The sequence below is a fragment of the Struthio camelus genome, chromosome 17 (genome assembly GCF_040807025.1).
Source record: "Struthio camelus isolate bStrCam1 chromosome 17, bStrCam1.hap1, whole genome shotgun sequence".
NCBI lineage: Eukaryota > Metazoa > Chordata > Aves > Struthioniformes > Struthionidae > Struthio > Struthio camelus.
In genome coordinates, this window is record NC_090958.1 from 16,374,382 (window position 1) to 16,395,432 (window position 21,051).

The 21,051-nt window shown below is 54.0% G+C and overlaps 1 protein-coding gene across 40 annotated transcripts in view; it reads left to right on the plus strand.

Moving 5' to 3' along the window:
- Positions 1–21,051, plus strand: part of NCOR2 (nuclear receptor corepressor 2) — a 291,098-nt gene that overhangs the window by 229,066 nt on the left and 40,981 nt on the right. For all 40 annotated transcript variants that reach the window (XM_068911834.1, XM_068911856.1, XM_068911855.1 and 37 more), the window contains 5 exons: positions 3–145; positions 6,551–6,698; positions 10,111–10,675; positions 17,304–17,424; positions 18,693–18,933. In XM_068911834.1, coding sequence (XP_068767935.1) covers positions 3–145; positions 6,551–6,698; positions 10,111–10,675; positions 17,304–17,424; positions 18,693–18,933 — 1,218 coding nt within the window. The remainder of the gene's footprint in view (positions 1–2; positions 146–6,550; positions 6,699–10,110; positions 10,676–17,303; positions 17,425–18,692; positions 18,934–21,051) is intronic.

Genomic DNA, 21,051 nt, shown 5'->3' on the forward strand with positions numbered 1-21,051 from the left:
AGGTCTCCTTGAGCATGGGCGGAACTGGTCAGCCATTGCCAGGATGGTGGGCTCCAAGACCGTGTCGCAGTGCAAAAACTTCTACTTCAACTACAAGAAGAGACAGAACCTGGACGAGATCCTACAGCAGCACAAACTAAAAATGGTAAGAATCCTATCTCAGCCCACACCGGGCACCACGCTTGCGTTGTTCCCATAGCCGAGGAGGAAATCTTTCATCCTGGAGAACATACTGGTCTGAAAACACCAGGCACGGGCAGCTTGAGTGATGCAGGAAGGGGCCGTTTGTCTGTTTGGTCCCAAGAGATCTGTAGTGGGGGGCGGGGGGGGTTGCTGTGTGAGAGCATACCCCGTCCTCTGGAGCACAGCTGATACTCGGGGAGATAAAAAGGAGCAGAAAGAAGAGTGGGGTGGTTGCGTGTTAGCCAGAACGCGAGCTCAGTCCTAGCTGCGTAAATCCCTTGAAGCCAGTGAGGTTGTGCCATTTCACCGCACGGAGGGGTGAGCAGAATTGGGCCCAGCTATTCACCACGTTTCTATTGAAATCTTCAGGTGCCGTAGACCCCGCAGCAGTGCTGACACCCGAACTAAAGGCGAGGACAGCCAATTTACCCCCTCAAAAGGCAGGGTTTCCTTGCAGGGTTTTAGGACAGTGAAAGGAAAGGAGGGCTTAGCCCGAAATCATAATGCTTAAGAAGATTTGAAGGCTAATCCCAACATGGATGTCGGTTCTCTTCATGATCGCAAGCAAATGCGCTCATCTCTCTGTGCCTCAGTTTCCCTATCACAAAGGGCCGATACTGCTTCCTTTCTGGCATGAAGTGCAGGGTGTGGATAATGTGGGGCTTGTTCAGCCTTCTGGAGATAAGGCAGACTGCTACAGAGCAACTAAGGATCATAATTATTTCATTTGTAGAGTATCCTGGGGTTCCCAGTTTCTGGCTAATAGAATTCACATGGCTAAACCCCCAAGGGGTGCTTTGAAAATGCAAAGGACAATGTTCAATGCAGGAATCTCTCCAAGCAAGCTATTACAGCAAGAGTAAAAAGAAAGACAGGAAAACATTCAATGACTCACCCAGGAATTTAATATCCTAGTCAGTCTATAGGAATGAGAAAGAGAGAAGACATTGGCGATTCTTTTTTTTATTAATTCTCTATGCACAGAGACACTCCTGTGTTCCTATGTTTCACTGAATTGTTTTTAGAAACAAAGCAAACAAACTATACAAAAGAGCAAAAAAAAGTATATAAAGACTGGAATGAAACGTGCATAGAGTCCTCTGAATATAAAATGTTATAAAGATATCATTGTTCATTACTGGGGAGAATCTGAAATAAGATCATACAGCTTAGCTGGCGATGGAATCAGTGTGTATTAATTTACTCTGCTTCCTAATGTTTCAGAAATTATATCACAGAAGTGTTTTTCTGCAGAACCACATTTTTCCCTGTATCCGTCCCTCCAAGGCAGCCACTAGACTTCTCCAGTCTAATTGCTCACTCTCACTTGCAGTTTATATCGGCATCATCATTTTATTTTTTCAGCATTTGAGGCTATGGGATTTGGTTTTGTAGAAGAACAATGAATGTTCAGCTGTTATTTATTGTGCTCTATTGTTTTGTGGCAACAGCAGATGCCAGAAAGCTGAATAAAATAGAAGAACAACTGAGATTAAATTGCCATAGACCTTCCTTCCTGACTCCTAAATATATTCACAAGTGAACCAGGCCTCCTAATCTCTTCCTATACCCAGTAGTCAGCCTTGACCTCTGCAGAGTCAGCATGTGGCAAGCCAGTGTGTCATCAGGTAGTTTTGCCATGAAGTCCCCAATATATTCCCTGACCTCACCACCAGCAGCTATTGCTGATAATGTTCAAGGAAACAAATTGGCTCTGCTTTTCCTCCTCTTGCCTAATGAGAGTAAATTTAATTAGCAGATCTCATTAGTTTCCCAAATGTAGCTCCTTAATATTTTGTAGCCTCCTCTTCCTGATACATTGTGGCACAGGTTTGCAGGGTTCCCCCCCTAAGCCAGGTTTCTCTCTGCCCGGGCTGGGTTTTAGCAGCATGTGGGTGATGTGGAGGAGCCGCAGGGATCGAACCCATGTCGATAACCGGTTTAGGAAGGGAAGCAGAGCCTGGTGAGGTCCGTTGTGCCCCGAAACGCGGCAGAGTAGGGTGTGGAGCGGGATGTCCCCTTCCTTGCAGCTGGCCAGTGGGATGGCACTGGGCATTTCTGTAAGCCCTTGATGCCAAGGGACAGGCGAGGCTGTGGGCTGAGTCCTGGCCTGGCTAGAGCCTGAGGAGCTCTGAGGACAGGGGAACGGGCAAAGCAGGACTGTGCTGTCCCCAAGCATCTAGTACATTAGAAAGGAAAAGGGGTTGGTTTGCAAAGGTGTCTGGTGCTGGTCTGTGTCAGCACGCAGAGCCACGTTTCCCGTTCTCTTGAGCTGCGCAGCACTTGCAAGATACCCAGATTTTTCCCTTTCTCCAAAGGAGAGGAATCCCACTGCAGCTACAGCAGGGCCAGGTCCGCACGAACCATGGGTTCCTCGCCCTGTCCCTCTGCAAGCATGCCGCGGGATCGAGGTGTCTGCACAGCGAGCTGCACCTTGGAGAGAGCAGCCTGCTACTCCCGTGGTGGAGTCTGGCCACCCTGAGGCTTCGTTTTATCTACACTGCTGTGTGTTTTGGCTTGGATTTGCTGTTGAGCAGCTCAGATGTGTCCCAGGCATCAGCGTCACATAGCCTTGACCTTCTGCATGCTGCGCTCTGTAATCTCGGCATTTAAGGAAAGCGGGCATTTTGATACACGATGTCCTCTCAGAGCTGCTCTTTTTGTTAGCGGCTGGAGATTAGATGCTGTCTTCACCGCAGACCTCTTTGCTGGGCGATAGTCACTTTGGTCTAGTGAACGCTTGGGCTTTTTTAACTTGTGAAACTAAGATGGTTTAGTCGGATATACGTGGTCTAGCGCTGGTGGTGGCACTGCTTTGAGCAGGAGGCCTCGCGAAGCCCCTTCCAAGCAGCATTTCTGCAATTTTTTGGGTGATGCTGGATTCAGGATTCAGGTTGCAGAGCTGATGTGGGAGGAAAGCCTGGTGGTCTCCTCTTCTGGAGGATGAGCGAGTCTTGCTTGCATTTGTGCAGCACGCTTGGTCTTGGGCTGGAGGCCAAGGCCCTGCTCGCCCTGCTGGGCAGAGAGGTCCTGTCTGCGGGAGCACGGCTATCCCCTTCCTGTGGTCCCAGGGCTGCGTCTCTTCTGGCTCTAACCATGGCTTTTTAGAAATGAGGCAGTGGGGAGATCTCCCGTTTTGCTGCTGCAAGGTCCAAGGCAGAGCCTGTGAAACTCTAGCAAGGTTTGAAGGGCTAGGGACAGGCTGGCTATTTCCAGTGCCAGGCCTGGGACAGAACACAGGCATTACTTTGTTGTCCTGTGGTTAGATCCAACTCTAATATAGTCTCGAATACACATCATTATGTCATACCGCTCTGGGAGTGCCTGATCATGCTGTTAGGAAAGGCTGAGACGGATGCTGATGGGAGGTAAATATAATGACGGCTCTGTATCAGAGGCAGGGGTTGAAAGCTGTTTTGGCTCTTCCTGCTGTGTCAGGTGGTGATGGCGAGGCAAGGCCAAATTTGTCTGGACTGACGCTTCCCCTGTGGGGCAGATGGCCAGGAAGATGTCACGTACATGGGCTGTTGGCATGGCCTCCTCCCCACCTCCTCCTCCAGGAGAGACGGCACAGGCGAGCTGTGCAGGGAGGAGGCAGGATCCAGCGCCGGGAGTGGAAGGAGCGGAGGTAGGGAAAGAGCTGCTGATCCTTGCCAGGCTTGGAGTCAGCATAACGGAGCTGGCTAAAAACCAGCTGCCGCAGTAACCCAGGCGCTTGGGATGGCCGCGCGGAGGAGCGGACGTGGAGTGACACATCAAGGCTTACAGAGCAAAAGGGGCTGAGGCTTGGGTGCTTCTCCACCCGTGTGCCCTGGTGTGGTGTTTGGTGCCCTCACTGTGCACAGCATGACTCCTCGGTGGGTCTCCGTGAGACAGACTGGCACCAAATCCTGAAGTGTGGGAAGATCTTGCAAAAATACGTGATAGTAGGTAGAGAGCATAGTGTGAGGGATGAGTCCCCATGGGCTGGAATAACACAAATCGGCAATGAAGTGCCAGTTGCTAATGGTCCTGAAACCTTCCTGTGGCCTCCCTGGACACTGCTTGGGTTATAAAGAGCACATCCGTGTGATTGGAGACGCCTTGTTCCAGCCACAGCCCAAAGTGCCTCTTCCATGTCTTCCCCACGGAGCTTGAGCAGAGCCTCCCTTCTGGCTGCTTCACTTTGCCCCACATGCTGGAGAGAGGTCCTGCTTGACTGGACGCGTTTGTCCTGAAGTTGTGGTTAGGAGCCTGTCTCAGAGGTGGGCCCTCGTGTGCCGGCTGCTGTACGAAGGCAGAGCAGGAAAGGTCCCCTTTCCTCGAGAAGCTGCCAAGAACAAGAGTCTGCCGGGGGGCCAGAGCTGCAGGAACTGCATGCGGGTGAGGCTGGGGCCTGAATGTATCTCTATCTGTAGCCTAGCCCTGCTCCCTGGATTTCACCTCGTCTTGCTCAGCCGTCTCCCTTGCGTTAGGCAGTGGCACTCTGCGAGATAAAAGGGACTTGCACGGCCCCAAAGACAGCTCGGTGCTCCGCTCCGCGAGCAGCCTCCATCCCTGAGCGTGCCGAGCGCTGCTGCTTTGCTCTTCAGCAACTGCGCTAAAAGCCAAGTATGGTGTTGAGGCAGAGGCTGGTTCCCGGATAATTCCCTAGCGGAGAGCCTGCTCCTTGGTTCGACTGAGTCACAGATACGTGAGCGAGAGGCAGAGAAGTCTTTGCCATAGTAACGTAGGAGCTTTGTCATTGCATTAGCATGATGTGGAATTGCTGCTTCAGACAAAAACACGCGGTTGTTGAATCGTTGCCTTGACAAAGGTGTGAACGCTGGCAGTGCTCCGGCCGCCGCCGCGACGGCCGCCGAGGACTGGGAGAGGGGCGCGGAGGAGCCCTTCGCTCCTTGCGCTGGGTCTCCACGCATTCAAACAGCGATTTCTCAAGTGCACTTTTTCTTTTCTCCTGCCCAGTCTGATAAAAATAGATTTTGAGCAAGCAGCGTTTCCAAGCAAAAAGCAGTTGTATTTGTTTGTTTTATCTGGAAGTTTTTTAAAGGATTGAAAAGTTGGAGGGGGAGGGAAAGAATCAGCTCTTCCCAACAGCGAGATCCAAAAGCAAAGTTAACGTTTCCGCCACGGCTTTATCTTTTCATCCATGTAAATAAACGTCCTACACACGTCATTCATGTGGGGTTTGCAGAGAGAGCCGGAGATGATGGGCCTGTTCCTACTGGTAATATTTACTTAAGCAACAAGAGCAGGAAACAATAGCAAAACTGAGACTTTTACTTTAGGCCAGGGGGTTCTGGGAGGGAGCAGTTTGTGTGCGCCCACGTCCACGTGGCACGTGCCCTGGAGAGACGGGACAGTGCTGCCTGGGGGCTGTAGGCAGGATGGGGCCGGAGGGTGCTCAGCACTGCTCTGTTGGCTGCTCCACTTGCTGGGCAGCCCCGTATCTCCCAGGGGTCAGCGCTTACAAACACATCCGCCAGCGCTGGCAGCGCCTGCGGGATGCTGTCACATGCTGAGCATCCCACCGGCGGCAGCCTCCCCTGCGCGGAGGGAGTAAAGTCCTTTGGCAGCACCTGCTCTGGGATGTGGGAGAACTGATGCACTAAAGCGTTGGCTGCGATGCGCCTGGGTCATCGCCTCTGCTATCTCTGGATGAGCGTCAGGACGGGGCCACGCACGTTCGAGGAGCTGGGAGGTAGTCCCGGTAAACACGTAATGCAAACATGTAACACAGACATAAGGATCAGACGGTTGAACTGCCTGGCTGTTTCCAGCCCTGGACGTCGCTTGTCTGCGCGTCAGTGACGTCCCTCCCGCAGAGGCTTACCACAGCTTGGGGTCCCAGCTCTGCCAGGGACACCAGGTGGCCTTCGTGTCACCGTCACCGCTGAGGTCTGGGGGAGGGAGATACTGCACCCTGACTGCAGCTTGGCAGCAGTGTCCGATGGATCACGCTCCAGCCATGCCATGGAGGAGCACCACCTCTGTGGGTCTGAGCCCGTGCGCTCCGTGTGTGGGACTAGGAATGCCCAGGGCTTCCCTTGAGTCTTGTTCCTGCCCAGAAGGGCAGTCAGCAGCACAGCCGGATGCCCAGTGTGCTCCACGTCCCGCTCTGCCTCAATATTTTTGGCCTGGCGAGACTGTGCTGCAGGCTTGTTGGTCTTTTGGCAGGCGAGCCTGGTCCTGGAGACCGCTTTTAGGAGAGCTCACCTGGGGAGCTTTAGGATTCAGGAGCTGGGGGCCGTAGCAGTGTTAGCATCCCTTCTACCAGCAGCGTGTGGTGTGTTCCCCAGCAGCGCTGGTGTGAAGGCACGTGCCATGCCTTGGCACGGGGGCAAGCCTACGTGATGTTCCTTCTGACCCTTTTCTGCCTCTTCCCTAGGAGAAAGAAAGGAATGCAAAGCGGAAGAAGAAAAAGGGCACTGCCGTGCAAAATGAAGAAGCTGCCTTCCCTCCCGCAGCTGAGGATGAGGAAATGGAGGTGTCGGGGACGAGCGGCAACGAAGAGGAGATGGCTGAGGAGGCCGAAGGTGAGGGGGGCTGGGGCAGTGCTGGGGGGAACGTGCTCAGCTGTCCTGACTTTGCCCACCAGCTGTGGCTGGGTGCTCCAGGCTCTGCTCGGTGCCCTGCGGCACTGGCTCCCTTGGCCTGCGCATGTCCGTGCTCCCGAGGGGCAGCATCTGCCAAGGGTGTCTGTCACCCCAAAGAGGCACCGAGGCGATGCTGTCTTGCAGCACGAGGCGCTCATGACCTTTCAAGCGCCTCTGGATTTCACGCTCGCGAGGGCTGCCCTGGATCACTGCCCTCCTCCGGTGTCTGTCTGGAGGGATGTTTATTTTGGGAAGGTCGTGCAATGGCAGGAGCTCAGTTACCAGCTGGCCTCCACCACGGCTGCTGGATATCCGGGGGCCTCCTCAGGGTCCAGGTGGGGAGGCTGTCAGCAGCTCTCGAAGCCATGTCAGGCTCTCAAGGAACGGGGCGACCAGGATAGCACTGCCCTCCAGTGCCTTCTCCAAGGTCCATGGGCTCCTCGGCCCCTGCTTTGAGGCTGCACATAAAGGGCTCCCCTAGGTAGCGGAGGGGATGGACTTTTGTCACCTTCGTTCACTGCCGGTCCCAGGTCTCACCAGTGCAGCCACCGCGGGAAAACGGCTCTCCCGTGCGCATTGCTCCCCTCCAGCCCTTGCCCACCCAGCTGTCTCGCTTTGTCCCAGCAAAGGTGGCGCTTTGTGTGTTCCCCAGGGACTTCTTTTTCCTCACCTTGAAGAAGAGACAGCCCTTTTATTTGCGATTTCCATCAGCCCACAGTCCCCAAAGCGCTCGGCTTATCGCAGAGCCTGGCACACTTTCACACTCTTGCAAATCTCATTTTCGTGCTGTTTTCCTCTAAAGGCCTGTCCCTGCGCAGCTTGGCGGAGCCCAGGGACGCGTCGGGGTTAGATAGCAGGCGCCGTGTGGTCTAGAGGAGAGGCTATGGGGGAAGCTACTGGAGGAGAGCAAGCAGAGAGCCACCGGCCTGCCCGCGGTGCCGGCAGGGAGCGCAGCGGCACCAGCTGCCCCGGGGCTGGCGTTGGCACAGGCCTGCAGTGATGCCCCTGGGACGCAGGAGCATGCTCCTCAAGGAGGAGTAACCCATTGGGTTTGCGGAGCACCATCCCCATCCCGTCAGGGCATTGCTGACCCTCCTGCCCGAGGCAGCTGAGCTCGAGGAGGTTCTTGCTCCTCTGGGAAGCCGAAGGAGCTGCAGCCTCTAAAGTGTGAAGCTGATGCACCTTGGCAGGTTTTTTCCTCCTCATTTTCCTCTTAAGGGAGTGTTTTCCTCTCTCCCAGCCATGCCAAAGAAAGGAAACAACTTGAAAGTGACAATTTTGGCTATTTATCGCTTAGAAAGCGCGGCAGTGAGTTTGGAGAAAATGTGCATAATTTTCCAACAATAGCCCCATTTGACTTTTGTCAAAGTAATTTAATAACTTAACCAGCACTGCTAGCACCATGCTGATTCCTGGCCTTAGCACCCAGGCTAATGGGACTCGAAACTGAAAATCTTTTCAAGTCGTTGTTGAAAGTGACTCATTACAAGGCAGATTCCAGGTAAATCTTTGTGCGAGGTGATATGTGACTCAGAGACACAATGTAGAAGGTAGTTATTTTGCTTTTTGTGAGAGTGGTTGAGAGGAAACAATGTATTTTTAAGATTAAAGACAGATCGCTTGACACACTTTGAAGCTTTACGTTCCTAGAGCTCCTGTTTTCTCATTTCGTATTCATCCCGTTGGGCGGAGGGGGACTATTTCTGAAGTGGGCTATTGAGCTGAATAAACGTGTAAGCACAGGTGGAGGAAATGTCATGGGCACAGAAATGTCAGAGCAGCGTTATGCCTGAGAAGGCTGCTTGGCTCCTGGGTGACATTTGGAGATGCGTAGCGAATACCGTAGGATCAGGGGGCCGGGGGGCAGGCAGCGGGCCGGAGGGAAGGTCTTGGCATGGTTTTGGTTCTGCGATTATTTCTCTGCGTCCGGTTCTCGTGCTTGCGAACACCAGGCATGTGTGCCGCTTGCCTAGCACCCTGGTGGACGGGGCGCCTCTAGACAGCCAGACTGCCTGGCTGGTGCTGTTCACCTCTCCATCCAGGGCACACAGATCACGCTCTGCCATCCTGGGTTCAGTGTCTGCAGTGGAGCCTAAGGCTTGGTGGAACCAGGGACGAGCTGCCTTTGGAGGGTTCTCACATTAGGAGTAGCATCAGGTGTGTTGTTAAGTAAGATTTTGGCCAAACCTACTGTAAATCTGTGTCCTGTCAGTCCTGTGCCCATCCTCCTTGGGTGACTGCATCTCAGTGATTGACTGCAGGTAAATAAATGTTGGGGGAGGCTGAGATACCTCACGAGTTTGGCGCATTTTCTGGCCAAGCAAGTGGAAGGCTTTGGATGTGCTCAGCCACACAGCTCTTGGGATGCAGTACCTCTCAGTGTCACTCATTTGTGTAGCATTTGAAAGCTGTCTACGCTGCTAGGGAGAGAGAGGAAAACAGATGCATGTGAGGAAACCACTCTCTCCCTTCTTACACGAGCGTGAGAGACCTTTGTCCCGAGAGGGACCTGTTAAGATCCGACCGTGGCAGCCGAGTGATCCCCCTGGCCCATTGGTGTGTTTGCACGGGGAAGTTCTGGAGGAAAGGATCCTTTCTCCAGCCGTAGAAACAAACTCTCAGCAGCACCTTCATCTGTAACGATGCAGAGACGCTTGTGTTTTCAGCTCATTTCAAGTCCTCGTCAGATTTGCAAATGATCCTTTACATTTAATGATTAACCTATCCTGAAACACTGGCAGAGCTTTGCTTTCACTGACCCTGACCTCCTTTCCTTTTGATACTGGTGGCTTAAATAACAACAAACACAGGCAGTGTTTTGGGACGTTCCCTTGGCTGCCCCAGGGGTGGCAGAGACAGGGTCACGGCACTGTAAGTTAGCAGCATAGCAGCAATGCCGTGCTGGCATTCGAGCGGGCAGTCAGGAAGGTGCCCGGGCCATGGGAAGCAAAGCTGAGGAGCTCTGAGCTATGGGTGAGCAAAGTGAGGAGGGAGCAGTGCCTGTCCTGCTGAACACAAGTGGCAGAGCAGCCCACAGCTAGTTTTTGGTCACAGTCCTGCTTCCCCGTTGCTTGGTTTTCAGGCTTGTAGGGAATGTGGTTTTGTGTTTGGGTGGAGGTTAGCAATAGCCAGACCAGTTGTTATGTTGGGCAAGCAAAGAAAACCCCAGAGCGTCTCTTGGCTCGGTAGGCTCTGGGTGCAGGGGATCTCGGCACAGCTCTTCTGAGCCTCAGGATCGTCTCCCTTTCGGAGGAATGAGGGCGTTCTCCTCCCATGGGAGGGGGCGGAGGCAGCGATATGGGAAGTGAGAATCTCAATCTGATCCTTATTTTTATTTCTTCCCTTTTCTCAGCTGCAGTAAATAACAGCTCCGACACTGAGAGCATTCCCTCGCCAAGGCCCGAAGCCAAAGAGGGAGGCGAAAACGGGGCCAAGGCACCACCCGGGCCGGGAGGTGATTCCAGCGCAGAACCAGCAGTCAAGTTGGAAGACGCTCCCACACCCCCCGATGCTCTCCCAGCTCCCACTGCTCCTGCCACCAACCCTGCTCCTGCCAGCAGCCCTCCTGCGGAGGCAACTCCCGAGCCGGCCACCAGCGAGGAGAAAGCACAAGAGGACCTGGTGGTGGACGTGGTGAAAACGGAGGAGCCGGAGGAGAAGGAGAGTGAGGAGCCCTGCAAGGGCGAGGTGAAGAAAGAAGAGAACGAAGACAGCCAGGAGAAAGACAAAGGGAATGACAAGAAAGCGGAAAGCAGTGTCAGTGGTGGAGGGACAGCAGGGGCAGAGGGGACGCCCAAGGCCGAGAAGAAGGAGAGTCATAAAGGCAGTAAGGGCCCCGGTGTAAACCCTGATAGCGACTCCAGCGCAACCTGCAGTGCGGATGAGATGGACGACCAGGATGCTGTGGACAAGAGCAGGTAGGAAAGGTGGCAGCACGTGGTGGGTAAGTGCGTGGCCCGTGAACAAAACTCGGTCTGTTGGGTGCAGCAGTGCCCATGTACACGTTCATGAGCTCTTTCTTGGGAATATCACCAAAAAGGCATTGCTGGAGACAGGAGTCAAAGCTAGGTCTCTTGCTTGCCCGTTCCCTTAAATTTCAAAGCAGCAGGAACCAAGATGCTGTGTGGGCTGGAGGGTGCCTTCTCCATTGGCGCTGAAAACCGTCAGGCCATGTCTAGTGGGTGAGGACAGGGACCTGGATGCTCTTGCTGGCTCTGGCGTTCCCCCAGGCGAAGGGCTGTGCCCAGCTGCATCTCCACGTGGCTGCAGCCCTTTGGCCATGACTTGCAACGGGGCCATGAAGCGACAGGCAGTGTGATGTGTGCAGGTATGGGGTGCAGAACCACCGTGTCTTCTGGCCACGGGCCGTCTGGGTGGTGCAGCGGTGGGTGACGTACCCTTGGGGGCAGCTGAGTTGCACCGAGGCATAGATGGGGTTCCCAGAGTTGGGAGCAGTTTCTCTCTGAATTGATGCTGGCAGGAGAGAAGTCACTGAAGAGCTGTGTTTCCGTTGCTCCCTTGGTGGAGATGCTGCTCGGATCGGTAGAAGTGAATTATCGATGCCAGCCCTGGAAGGAGCATAAGGTGGCTCTGTGCGGCATGGGGGGCGTGAGCTCTCCCGGTGGTAAACGCCGTTGGGTCTTTGCCTGCGCTGCTGTCTTCCCGAGCCCTCGGACAGCTTCCGCAGCAGGCGGTGAAGGCCCCGGCCCTTCACGGGTAGCTCCGGGGCCAAGGAGTGGAAGCAATGGTGTTTTTGAAGGAGAAACGCCCTGTTGCCTCCCATGTCTTCCCACCACAGCCACACAGCTCTCCTTGCCCAAGAGCCTTGCAAATGGGACAAGGTTTCCTATTTTTTTAAAGAATATATATAAATACATGTCTTTGTTTTACTGTTTTCTCTAATGACTGCTGATCCATTCACGCTGGCTCTTGGGCCAGGAGGGACCTCCTGAATGCACGCTGCCACCATGTGTAGGAATGGCGGCTGTCCCACCCTGGAGCCAGACGGGAGGCTGGCATCCCGCATGGTGCATCCCTCTCGTGGGCTTGCAGGGAGCCAATTTGGCAGCAAGGCGGGTGGCACAGAGCACTGTTGACTCATTTAAAAATCAACCCCCCAAAGCGGCAGGACGAGGCGGTAGCGAGCTGTCACCGTCCATAAGGGGAGTGTTGGGTTGGGAAGGGGGCTAGCTCCTGCACTTTTGCTGCAATGAATTCGGGATCTTGTGGGTGAGTGCTGCTAACAGAGGAGTGTCCTGCGTCGTGTCCAGGTGCCCTGCAGGAGCAACCCCTCTCGCTGCCAACCTGCCAAGCAGCAGCAGTGCTGCAGATCAGGGACTGTGCAGATGCACCCTTGCCCACCATCTCCTCCTTCCCAGACGGGATAAAACCTCCCTGCAAGGGAAAGTGAGGCCAGCAGAACTGAACTCCTCAAGTTTAGCGTTAACCCAGCTGAAAGCAAGACAGCAACAGGTTTTACCAACTTCACAGCAGCAAAGGGGCAAGTTGCCTTGGGAGAACTTTTTCATCCTGGGCTCCTCGCTGAGTCAGTGTGTATCTCTCTTGCCAAACAAATACCAGCTTCCAGGAATATTAAGCATTAAACAGGCGTCCCTCTGCTCCTGGGCCACTCTGCTTATCTCATCTGGTGGCGAAACGCAGGTGATAGCAGGGCCTGACTGCATGGGAAAGGTGTAGCAAGAGAGGCCAAGCTGGCATTGCCAGGCGAAGCGGTCGGGAACTCGCAGCCAGTGCGGAGCCAAGCCCGCACGGTCGGCCCTGTGGGCCTGCTCTGCATCCCGGGAAGTGCCCGGAGAGGCAGTCTGCAGCCAGCTCAGAAGGGTCTGTGCAAGTTGGGCTCCCAGCAGGCACTTTGCACGCGCAGACTGAGCAGCTTCCCCAGCATCGCTTTGCTCCTTTTCAAAGTGATCTAACTGAAACTAGAGGCGTGTGTGCCATTGTCTGTGCTCAGACCAGGTCAAATTCACACCCTGTCTTTTCTTAGCCTGAGTTGGAATATATCTGTGGCCTTTTCTCGTGTCCTGCACACTAAATCAGTGGTTCCTCAGCTAGGCTCCCCAGTGCCTGTGTGCTGTTTGCAGTGAAAACGTTGTAGCTGAGAATGGGAAATGCAGATGAGCAGCATTGCTCAGTGAAGCAGTAAGTCTGGGACATGGCTTTCAGGCTTGGACTCATCTCCTTGCTGTGGGTCGCTGGGTCATGGTGGTTTTCTGCTTGCATGCCTTTAACCCTCTACAAAGTGATGGAACTTGAGCTAACCTAGTTACCTTGCACTTTCCACAGGCTGAGGTCTGCTTGCGCTCAGGCAGTTACTGCAGCTCAGCTGCTGCAGGGTGACTTGCGAATGCTCAGCAGAGGCGCTGAGCACGCAGCCTGTGCTGCCGAGATGCCGTGTTATCCGCCCTGTCTGGGACGGCACTGGGTGTGTGGATGCGTGGGTGATGCTCGCCCACCCTGCGCCAATAGGGTGTGGGTGCTTTTGCTGCGCTTGTAAAAGCCTCAAGCTGTCTGCAGCATCCTGCTTCCCTCTCAGAGGGGACGGAGGCTTGCTGGGTGAGGAGGTGGCAGGGGTGCAGAGCGGGCTGGAGGCGTGAGATATAGCAGCAGCTACTGCGGCTGGCATTCCTGGATCCTTCTGCGGTTTGCACTAGCAAAGACCAGGCCGAGACAAGGGGCTGCAGCCTTAACTCGTCAAAGCTGAAAAAGGCAGCTAGTTGTCTTCGGTTACATATAGAGCCTGTGCTTTAAGAAGGCTGCTGCTAGCACTGCCAGTACTGCAGTTCAGTGGGAGGTCACGCCAGATGGGAACGAATGTGTGAGGCCATGCACATTTACCCATCGCAAATTTGCAATGCAGAGAGGCAAGGAGATGCCTTCCCATAAGTAGTGCGCAGATCCACCCTCTGCCGCGCTCCCAGGGCAGTGGGTCATCCAGAGGTGCAAAGACTGCGCAGGGCCAGTGCTGAGGTTCTGCTGCAGGCCCAACTCGGGGGAACCCTCCTGGTAGCACCTCCCTCCCCCCCGAGGCCCAGCCCCTTTGCACACCCGCCGCGCTTGCAAGGAATTGAAGAGAAATTTGGACAGCATTGGATGGGTCATGTAGCAGTGTGCTGGGTCATCTGGCAATTAAACCAGTCCCACGTCTCAGTGGTGGAAGCTGAAGAGAATGTGATGGAGAATGTGAGGTCCTGGTCATCCCCAAAGCTTCATGCTGGGAAGGGATGTACCCGTACAGCTGAGGCTCATCCTGTATGCATGTGTTGACCCTGTGTATAGGGCCTTGGTGCTCGAATCCTCTTCCTTCCCCTTCCAATTCCATCGCTCAGCTTTAGGGGCTCTGGTTGTTGGGTTGGGGAGACCCCAGGTTAAAAGCGGGTGCAGCAGTTGCTGAGGGTCATTCATCCCGTTTCCTGCTGACTGCATGCAGGCAAGGCCAGTGGCTTTCAGAGCAGAGCATCCAGCACACAGTGTCGTGTCCAGGGCAAGATTTGGGGAGAAGAGGTATAATAAATTATGCAACCTACATATTGATGAATTTAATGTTGACTCTGGCTTCCTAAATGTCAGGATCGCAGAGTGCTTTGAACAACCTGAGCTAAGCCAGTCTGTCAGCCCCTCTTCTGCCTGCAGCAGGGCGAGTTCATTTCTCTCCTCCTGATGATGAGTTAGGTTCGAAGAGAGCAATTCAGATCTTAAATACTGGGTGCCTAAAATTCATCTCCTAAATCAGCATGAGCGCAGGGGGCCAGGCTCTCGGCCCAGGCGAGCAGCTCCAGCTGGAGCAGCTCCTCTGCTGTGCGCTGGCCGAGGCCCTGCTTGCTGATAAAGCTCGCTGGCCTCTGGAAAATCAGACTGTTTAGCTATGTGTCCAGCAAGACTGCTGCCGAGGAGGCGAGCACTGCTGAGCGCAGCCATGGCTGTTGAAATCTGGCCCCGTGCTGTTTCGAACCACTCATGTCGCTTCCGAAGCGCCTGTGAACGGTAGTCTGTCCCACCCCATTAGCAGCCCTTGAAGTGACATGGAGCCAGGCCAGCACTCCCAGCTTGGGCTCCCCGCTGCTGAACACCAGGACCCGTCTCAGATGGGGGGGTTGACACATTCCCCTCCTGGCAGCGCTTGTGTCTAATGCGAACTGGCAGGACAGCGAACTCTTCCCAGGCACTGGGAGCCGAGCAGGTGTGGTGCTGGCAGCCTCCGCCGGCTCCCCTGCAGCTGGAGGTCAGGTCTGCGCAGAAAAAAAACTTGGCCTTCATTTTGAAAGATTGGCATCTATGGAGCAAAATCAGAAACCAAAGTGCCTGGGGAGTGGGGGGACCCAGTTGTCAGGGTTTGGGTGCAGGGTGCTCTGCGAACGCTGGGTTTCCTCAGTTCGGGAACCCCATTGCAGCATTGCCCCAGCTCAGCATGGCTTGAAGGTCTTGGAGACCTCATCCCCTGGCCACGTATCTCAGCAGCCTTTGGGGCATTATACCCTGTCCTGTTCTTCAAGAGCCCTGTTCCTCCACGGTGAGGCTTCACTCCACCTGGGAGCCCCAGCCGGCAGAAGTCACTGCGTTTATTTGGAGGACAGCTTGGCTTAGCTGCCCCTCGCCAGCTGCGCTCTGGGAGTCGGGACGCTCCCCGATGCAGTGTCTGGGGCTGATCCGGAGCTGGGTGTCCGTCCCGACCCTGCTCTGATCCAGGGCAGCATGCGGAGCGAGGACTGGGGCAGTCCCAGTGCAGTGATATATTTATTCCCCTCACATGGCCCAGCCACGCTTGTTTATTCATCCAAGGGTGAGCATGGAATGACCTTGAAATTTATAGGCTGAAGGGAGCAATGAAATAACAGCTAAAATAAACAAATCAAGCTGTAAACCTTAAAAAACCATGAACTAGCTTCAACAAAGTGGGGAGAGAGAGAAAGCGAGGATCTCCTGGAGAGACGCAGCCCTTGGGGTCTCAGCACAGGTCCAGGAGCCAGAAACACCTAGGGTTCGACCTAAGGCCATTGCTTCCATCCCTGTCCCCTTTTGGTAAGACGCTGGCAGTGCCCGCCTGCCTTGCCGTGTGCTGGACTGGTTGGGAAGGGAAAAGTCCCTCGGCTCCAATAACGCCCTGGAGCAGCAAGTCACCCCCTGCCAGCTGCTGGAATGGCAGGGCCGTGCAGTGCAGCTGCGGGGGGGCGGAGATCCCTGCAGATGCCCCAAATCCCATTTTTTCCTGCTGGCTGCGCCATTGTAGAAAGGCCCCCATGCTCAAGGGCGGTGAGGAGCCCCCATCCCACGAGGAGAGGCAGAGATTTGGTAGCCTGGTGGCTGTCGGCAGGAGGATGAGCGCTCTCAGACACGTGGGATGAATCTGGGCTGGCGGCCTCGGCCAAGGTGCGTGTGAGACGGGCAAGCGCTGGGAGATGTGAGCTCGTGGAAAGCTGCTTATTGTTCGCAGTGTTCGCTCCCGCGTTAGCTGTGCCTCTCACTGTTTGCACGGGGGCTCGGCACAGCCATCTTCTCAGGCTCTCCCGAGCAGCTCAAACAGCGGAGGGGAAGAGTAAGCAGAGAGGACAGAGGGTTGTACTGGCTCTGTACATCAAATCCCATCAAAATCCAGCCTCTCGTCTTTCATATGGTCCAGGCACCCCAGCCACGTGCACGTGATCATTTTCCCAGGCTTCAGCACCTTGATAGAAGGCAGTCCTTGACCAGGAGCATGAGGCTGATTTTAAGTGCTGGGTGAGCACCAGGCATGATCTCCGGAGGATGGCATGATGCCCAAATGAAATCTGAACTGGGCACCCTGCTCTGTAACTCCCCCTTCCCGTTCCAGGCTCCAGTTCTCCCTTGGGTTTATTCTGGACAACAGCAGCAGCTTTGCTAGAAGTGCTTAGCGTAAGGGATAAGAAAAAGAGGAATCGAAAGCCTGTTGAGTCAGACACGTTGTCTTGCTTGAGCACAGAGTCCCAGTGGAGTTGTCTTGTCTGGAAAGCAGGAATTGAATCCCATCCCGCTCTCCGCCTCCCCTCGGCTTTGTCGCTCCATGGCAAAGTCGCACTCGCTACTGCAGTGCTCTGCAGCTAGTTCGGCGTTGTTGGTGCGTGTTGCATAGGGAACGCTCTGCGAGCGATTCCCTGGTGTGCTTGCTCTCACTGACTAGGACGACTAAGGACTCCTAGTCTCTAACCTGCCAAAGGTCAAGGTGCAGGACACCTCCCGGGGTCTGCAGTGCAGCAGGATTTACTGCTGAGCACCCTCCTGTCAAGCAAGCAACCCCATAGTGGACTCTGAAATCTGTGGTATGGTGGTTGCCATCTGAACAGACTTGGTCAGGATTGGGATAGCAACTTGCAGAGCTAGAAGCCCAAGTGGCGGCAGTGTGCTCCAGAGCCCAAGGTCTGAGCAGGGAGCAGTGGTCCAGTACGCTCTTCTTTGAGGAAGATGATGTCCTCTAGGTTCACCAACATAAAGCAGAGGAGTGCAGGGCGTGGGAGAGTGATCAGATGGAGCTCGTCCATGACATCACCCGGTTAACGTTTGTTTCGTGTTCAGGTTGCTGTCCCCCAGGCCCAGCCTGCTCAACACCGCCAGTGATGCCAGGCTGAACTCCTCGCCGCAGAAACCCCTGGACCTGAAACAGCTAAAGCAGCGTGCTGCTGCCATTCCTCCCATTGTAAGTACCTGACGAAGGAGGGCTTGGCCTGAGACCACCATGGTAATGGGTGCCCTGTGCACGCTCTTGCACTGGGCTGGGTCCTCCTGAGCAGCGTATGTGAGAGTTGGGGGATATGTTTGCCTCACAGAGTCTCCACCCTGCCTCTGTGCATTACTGTCTCCTGTACGGAGAGTGGTGTGCCTGGGTCCTGAGAGATCTGGTGGGGCCTGAGAGCCAGCAAGGTGCTTTCTGTGCACAGCAGGTTCCCAGCTGCTGGCAAGACTCTGTCAGCAATGTCTGGATGTCCCTTGGGCTTTTTTAACAGAAAGTAGTGAGAGGTCTGGACAGAAAAACCTTGTCATTGCTACATGGCTGCTACCTCCCATCACTTTAAAAAGAGATTGTGCACCTTCTCAGCCCTGTGCTTCTCTTGAGATCATGCACTCAGAGGACCTACACTGTGATCTTGGCTCTGCCTAAGTGCAGAGTAACTCTTTGTTCAGGCAATGCCTGTCACAGTGTGGCTTGGTCCAGGTGTAAAGCTCTTAGACCACAACACAAATAATAAGTCACAAAAATTGACTGAGGACCTAGGAGTTACAGTGGGTTCACTGAAAGCAACAATGTCGCACAGGAGGCATTTATGTTCTTCCTCATCGCAAAACTCGGTGGTCCCCCTTTTTGGCTATCCAGTAGCCCCATACCAAAAGAGCGTGTCTTCTCCCAGGCTGCTCATTCCTCCTGGTGCTATAGTTTGGAAGGTGACAGAAAGCACCACACTATTTTCAGGATTAAGTTCAACACCAGAGGAGGAGCATTTGCAGGGTGGGGAGGGAAGAAGTCCCTGATTTCATGTGCTGTGTTTGGAGTATTCAGGCAGGATCTGTTCCTGATGCTCTCAGTTTTCCGTGTCACAGCTTAAGATCGTCTGCTGTGATGTAACTTCTTGCAAAATCTACAAGCAATTAACTAGAGATCCGAGGTTTTAAACAAGGCAAGTGTGAGGCTCTCAGAGTGTCACCAGAACGGATCTGATACTCTTGTGGGAGCAGGAAAAATGTATTTTGTTTGGTTGGTTTTTTAACCTCCTGTGATTGGAGAGCTTCAGAGCACTGTTTGGGGTGGTAAGACTTGTGGTGATAGCGTGGGGCAGATATCTCCCAGAAGAACACCTTGATGTCTCCTTGAAGACTGCTATGGTTATCAACAGTACAGAATCACAGAAATGAATCACAGAGTCACACAGTACATGGCAAGCATCACCAATCCTCCTTCTTATTCTGCAGATTTCGGAAGGTTTCTCAGAGGGGATATTGCAGAGCGGAAGTGTGAAGCCTCAGGTGCCTCCCCATGCCTTGGCCCTCTACCAGCAGCAGATCACTAAAGCCCATGAGTCTGCCCGCGAGGACATGCCCCCAGGCAAGCTCTCGCAGTCCCAGCAGCAACAACAGCCTGAGAAGGAGCAGCAGCAGCCTAGCAGCAGTCCCAGGGGAAAGAGCAGGAGCCCAGCTGTCGGTGACAAGGAAGGTAGGGGGTGTGCGTCTCGGTGTGTATTTACCCACATAGAAATGCACGGTGTGTGCAGCTGCATGCAACCAGCAGCTTTCCTTCTCTTAGGTGGAAGTTTGCTTCAGCCCTTGAAAGCTCTTTAATAGCATCTTGAAGCAGGACCAGAGAGGCATGGCTAATTTCCCATGTTCATTAGACAGTACATCATGTCTCATTGAGCCCACAGCAAACACCGGGCTAGTGTCGAGCGCTGAGGAGGTGAAGATTGCCTTTATTAGCATCCGTACCATTCACTTGAGAGCAAAGGGACCTGGAGGGATGCCAGGGCTCTGGGTACAATGGCTCTTTTCTACCTTGCTGGCTTTTTATAAAGAATGCTTTTAATGCTCAGCAGGGACCATTATTTCATTTAAAATCAATGCTAATACTGTGACTCGGAGTCCAAAGGTTCCTGTAAAGATTCCCAGTGCTTTATCCCCAGAATAGCTCTGATGTGGTTTGGCTGCCTAACGAGCAATTCAGAGTTTCCCACCATAGAGCATCTAAAGTGTTATTAGCTTGAGCACCTGGGGATAAAGGTTAAGGAGAATCGGGAAGTTGCGATGAGGCCATCTTCTAAATGTGTTTTTACTCGGAGTGTCAGAGTTTGGTCCAGTTCAAAGTCTTTGTCCTTGCCTCTCATAGCCGGTCTGCACTTCAAACAGTCCTTGAGCAGGCTGGGGGCCTGGTCGCTTCTAGAGACTAGAGCCTGTGAACTGTCAAGTGTGAAGATGAGACACTGTCACCAATGGCACAATCGAAAGAGCAGGGAAGTCAGGCTTTGTGGGTGTGACGTCTCCGGTACTGGATCTGGCACTGGGATAGGAGTCGGGAGGCAGCTGGAAAACTCTCCTGGCTTATTCAGAGAGATGGAGGGTGAAGGAGAACACACCGGGATTGTGGTCACTGCTGGAAAATCGATGCATTGGTTCACGCTTCAGCATCCAGGATCTTAGTGGTCTGCTCTGCCGTGTCCAGGCCAAAGTATTCTTCACGTAGTGATATCCTTTTGGGTAACTGCTTGCCTTGAAAGAAAAGGAGCTTTCCACAAGCCACAGCGTTGCCGTCTGTGAAGTAAAGTCTCCAGCTGATCTTTTCCTGCTGCACTTGTATTTGCAACCCAGGCAGAGCAGTTACCTTCCAGCACTCACCCTCCAGCAGTGAGTAATCAAGTTTGATCTCTTCCTGTGCTATAATCCGATGCAGATCTGCCAGTCTTGCACAGCTCAGCTTCCTGGCGAGGTGTGTGGCACAACCAGTGCTTGAACCTGGAGCTCTTCATCCCTGGCATCTGGCCACAGGAAAGCAGGGCTGCTTGAAATCAGGCAGATTTGATTGCATTCGGTATATTGCAGGTTTTTACAGGTTGAAGCTTAACTTCTCCCTTCTGACACCTGTTGGTATCATTGTTAAATGTGAGAGTCCGGTATCCAAGTGGGTTTTATATGGCTTTGTTCTCCCCAGAGCACTAATAATACGAAGCCCTGCATTCTCTGGGCCACCTCTCCTGTCACACTTCTGTAATGCTCTGAATCTTCCATGTACTGAAACTAATTACACGTCCCAGGACTCCTGCAAGGTGTGCATTCAGATGTGGTGCCACACAGATGTGGTGGCAGAGGGGTTCAGCAGGTTGCCCAGGCTCTGGCATGGGATTTTAGCCATGGAGCAAACATCTCAGCAGGCCTTGGGCTCCAGCTGTGTGATCCCCACACCCCGTGCAGCTGAATTTGGTATGGATATGGACTCACTCAGCAGCTGAGGGCTATCCCTGCCTCCTGGCAGAGGAGATCACGGCTGTGGATTGGGGAGTTGGAGGGGAGATCGCCTGACAGTCCTGGCAAATCTGTGCGCGAAGGAAACGTGAACTCTGAGCAGAGTCTGACGACCCGATGAAGTGACAAGTGCAGGGTCCGTCCAGACTCTAGGCATCATGCTGCCGCACCACGTCTCCCCAGCGTTGTGTTAAACAAGGGAGCCTGCACAGCCTGCAGAGCCTTGAATGGAGCAGCCCCTCCGCCCCAGAGGCAGCCCGTGCCTCCTCCTAGCAAGGGCCGAGCTTCGCCAAAGCAGGTATCCCTTTCCTTCCCCGGATCA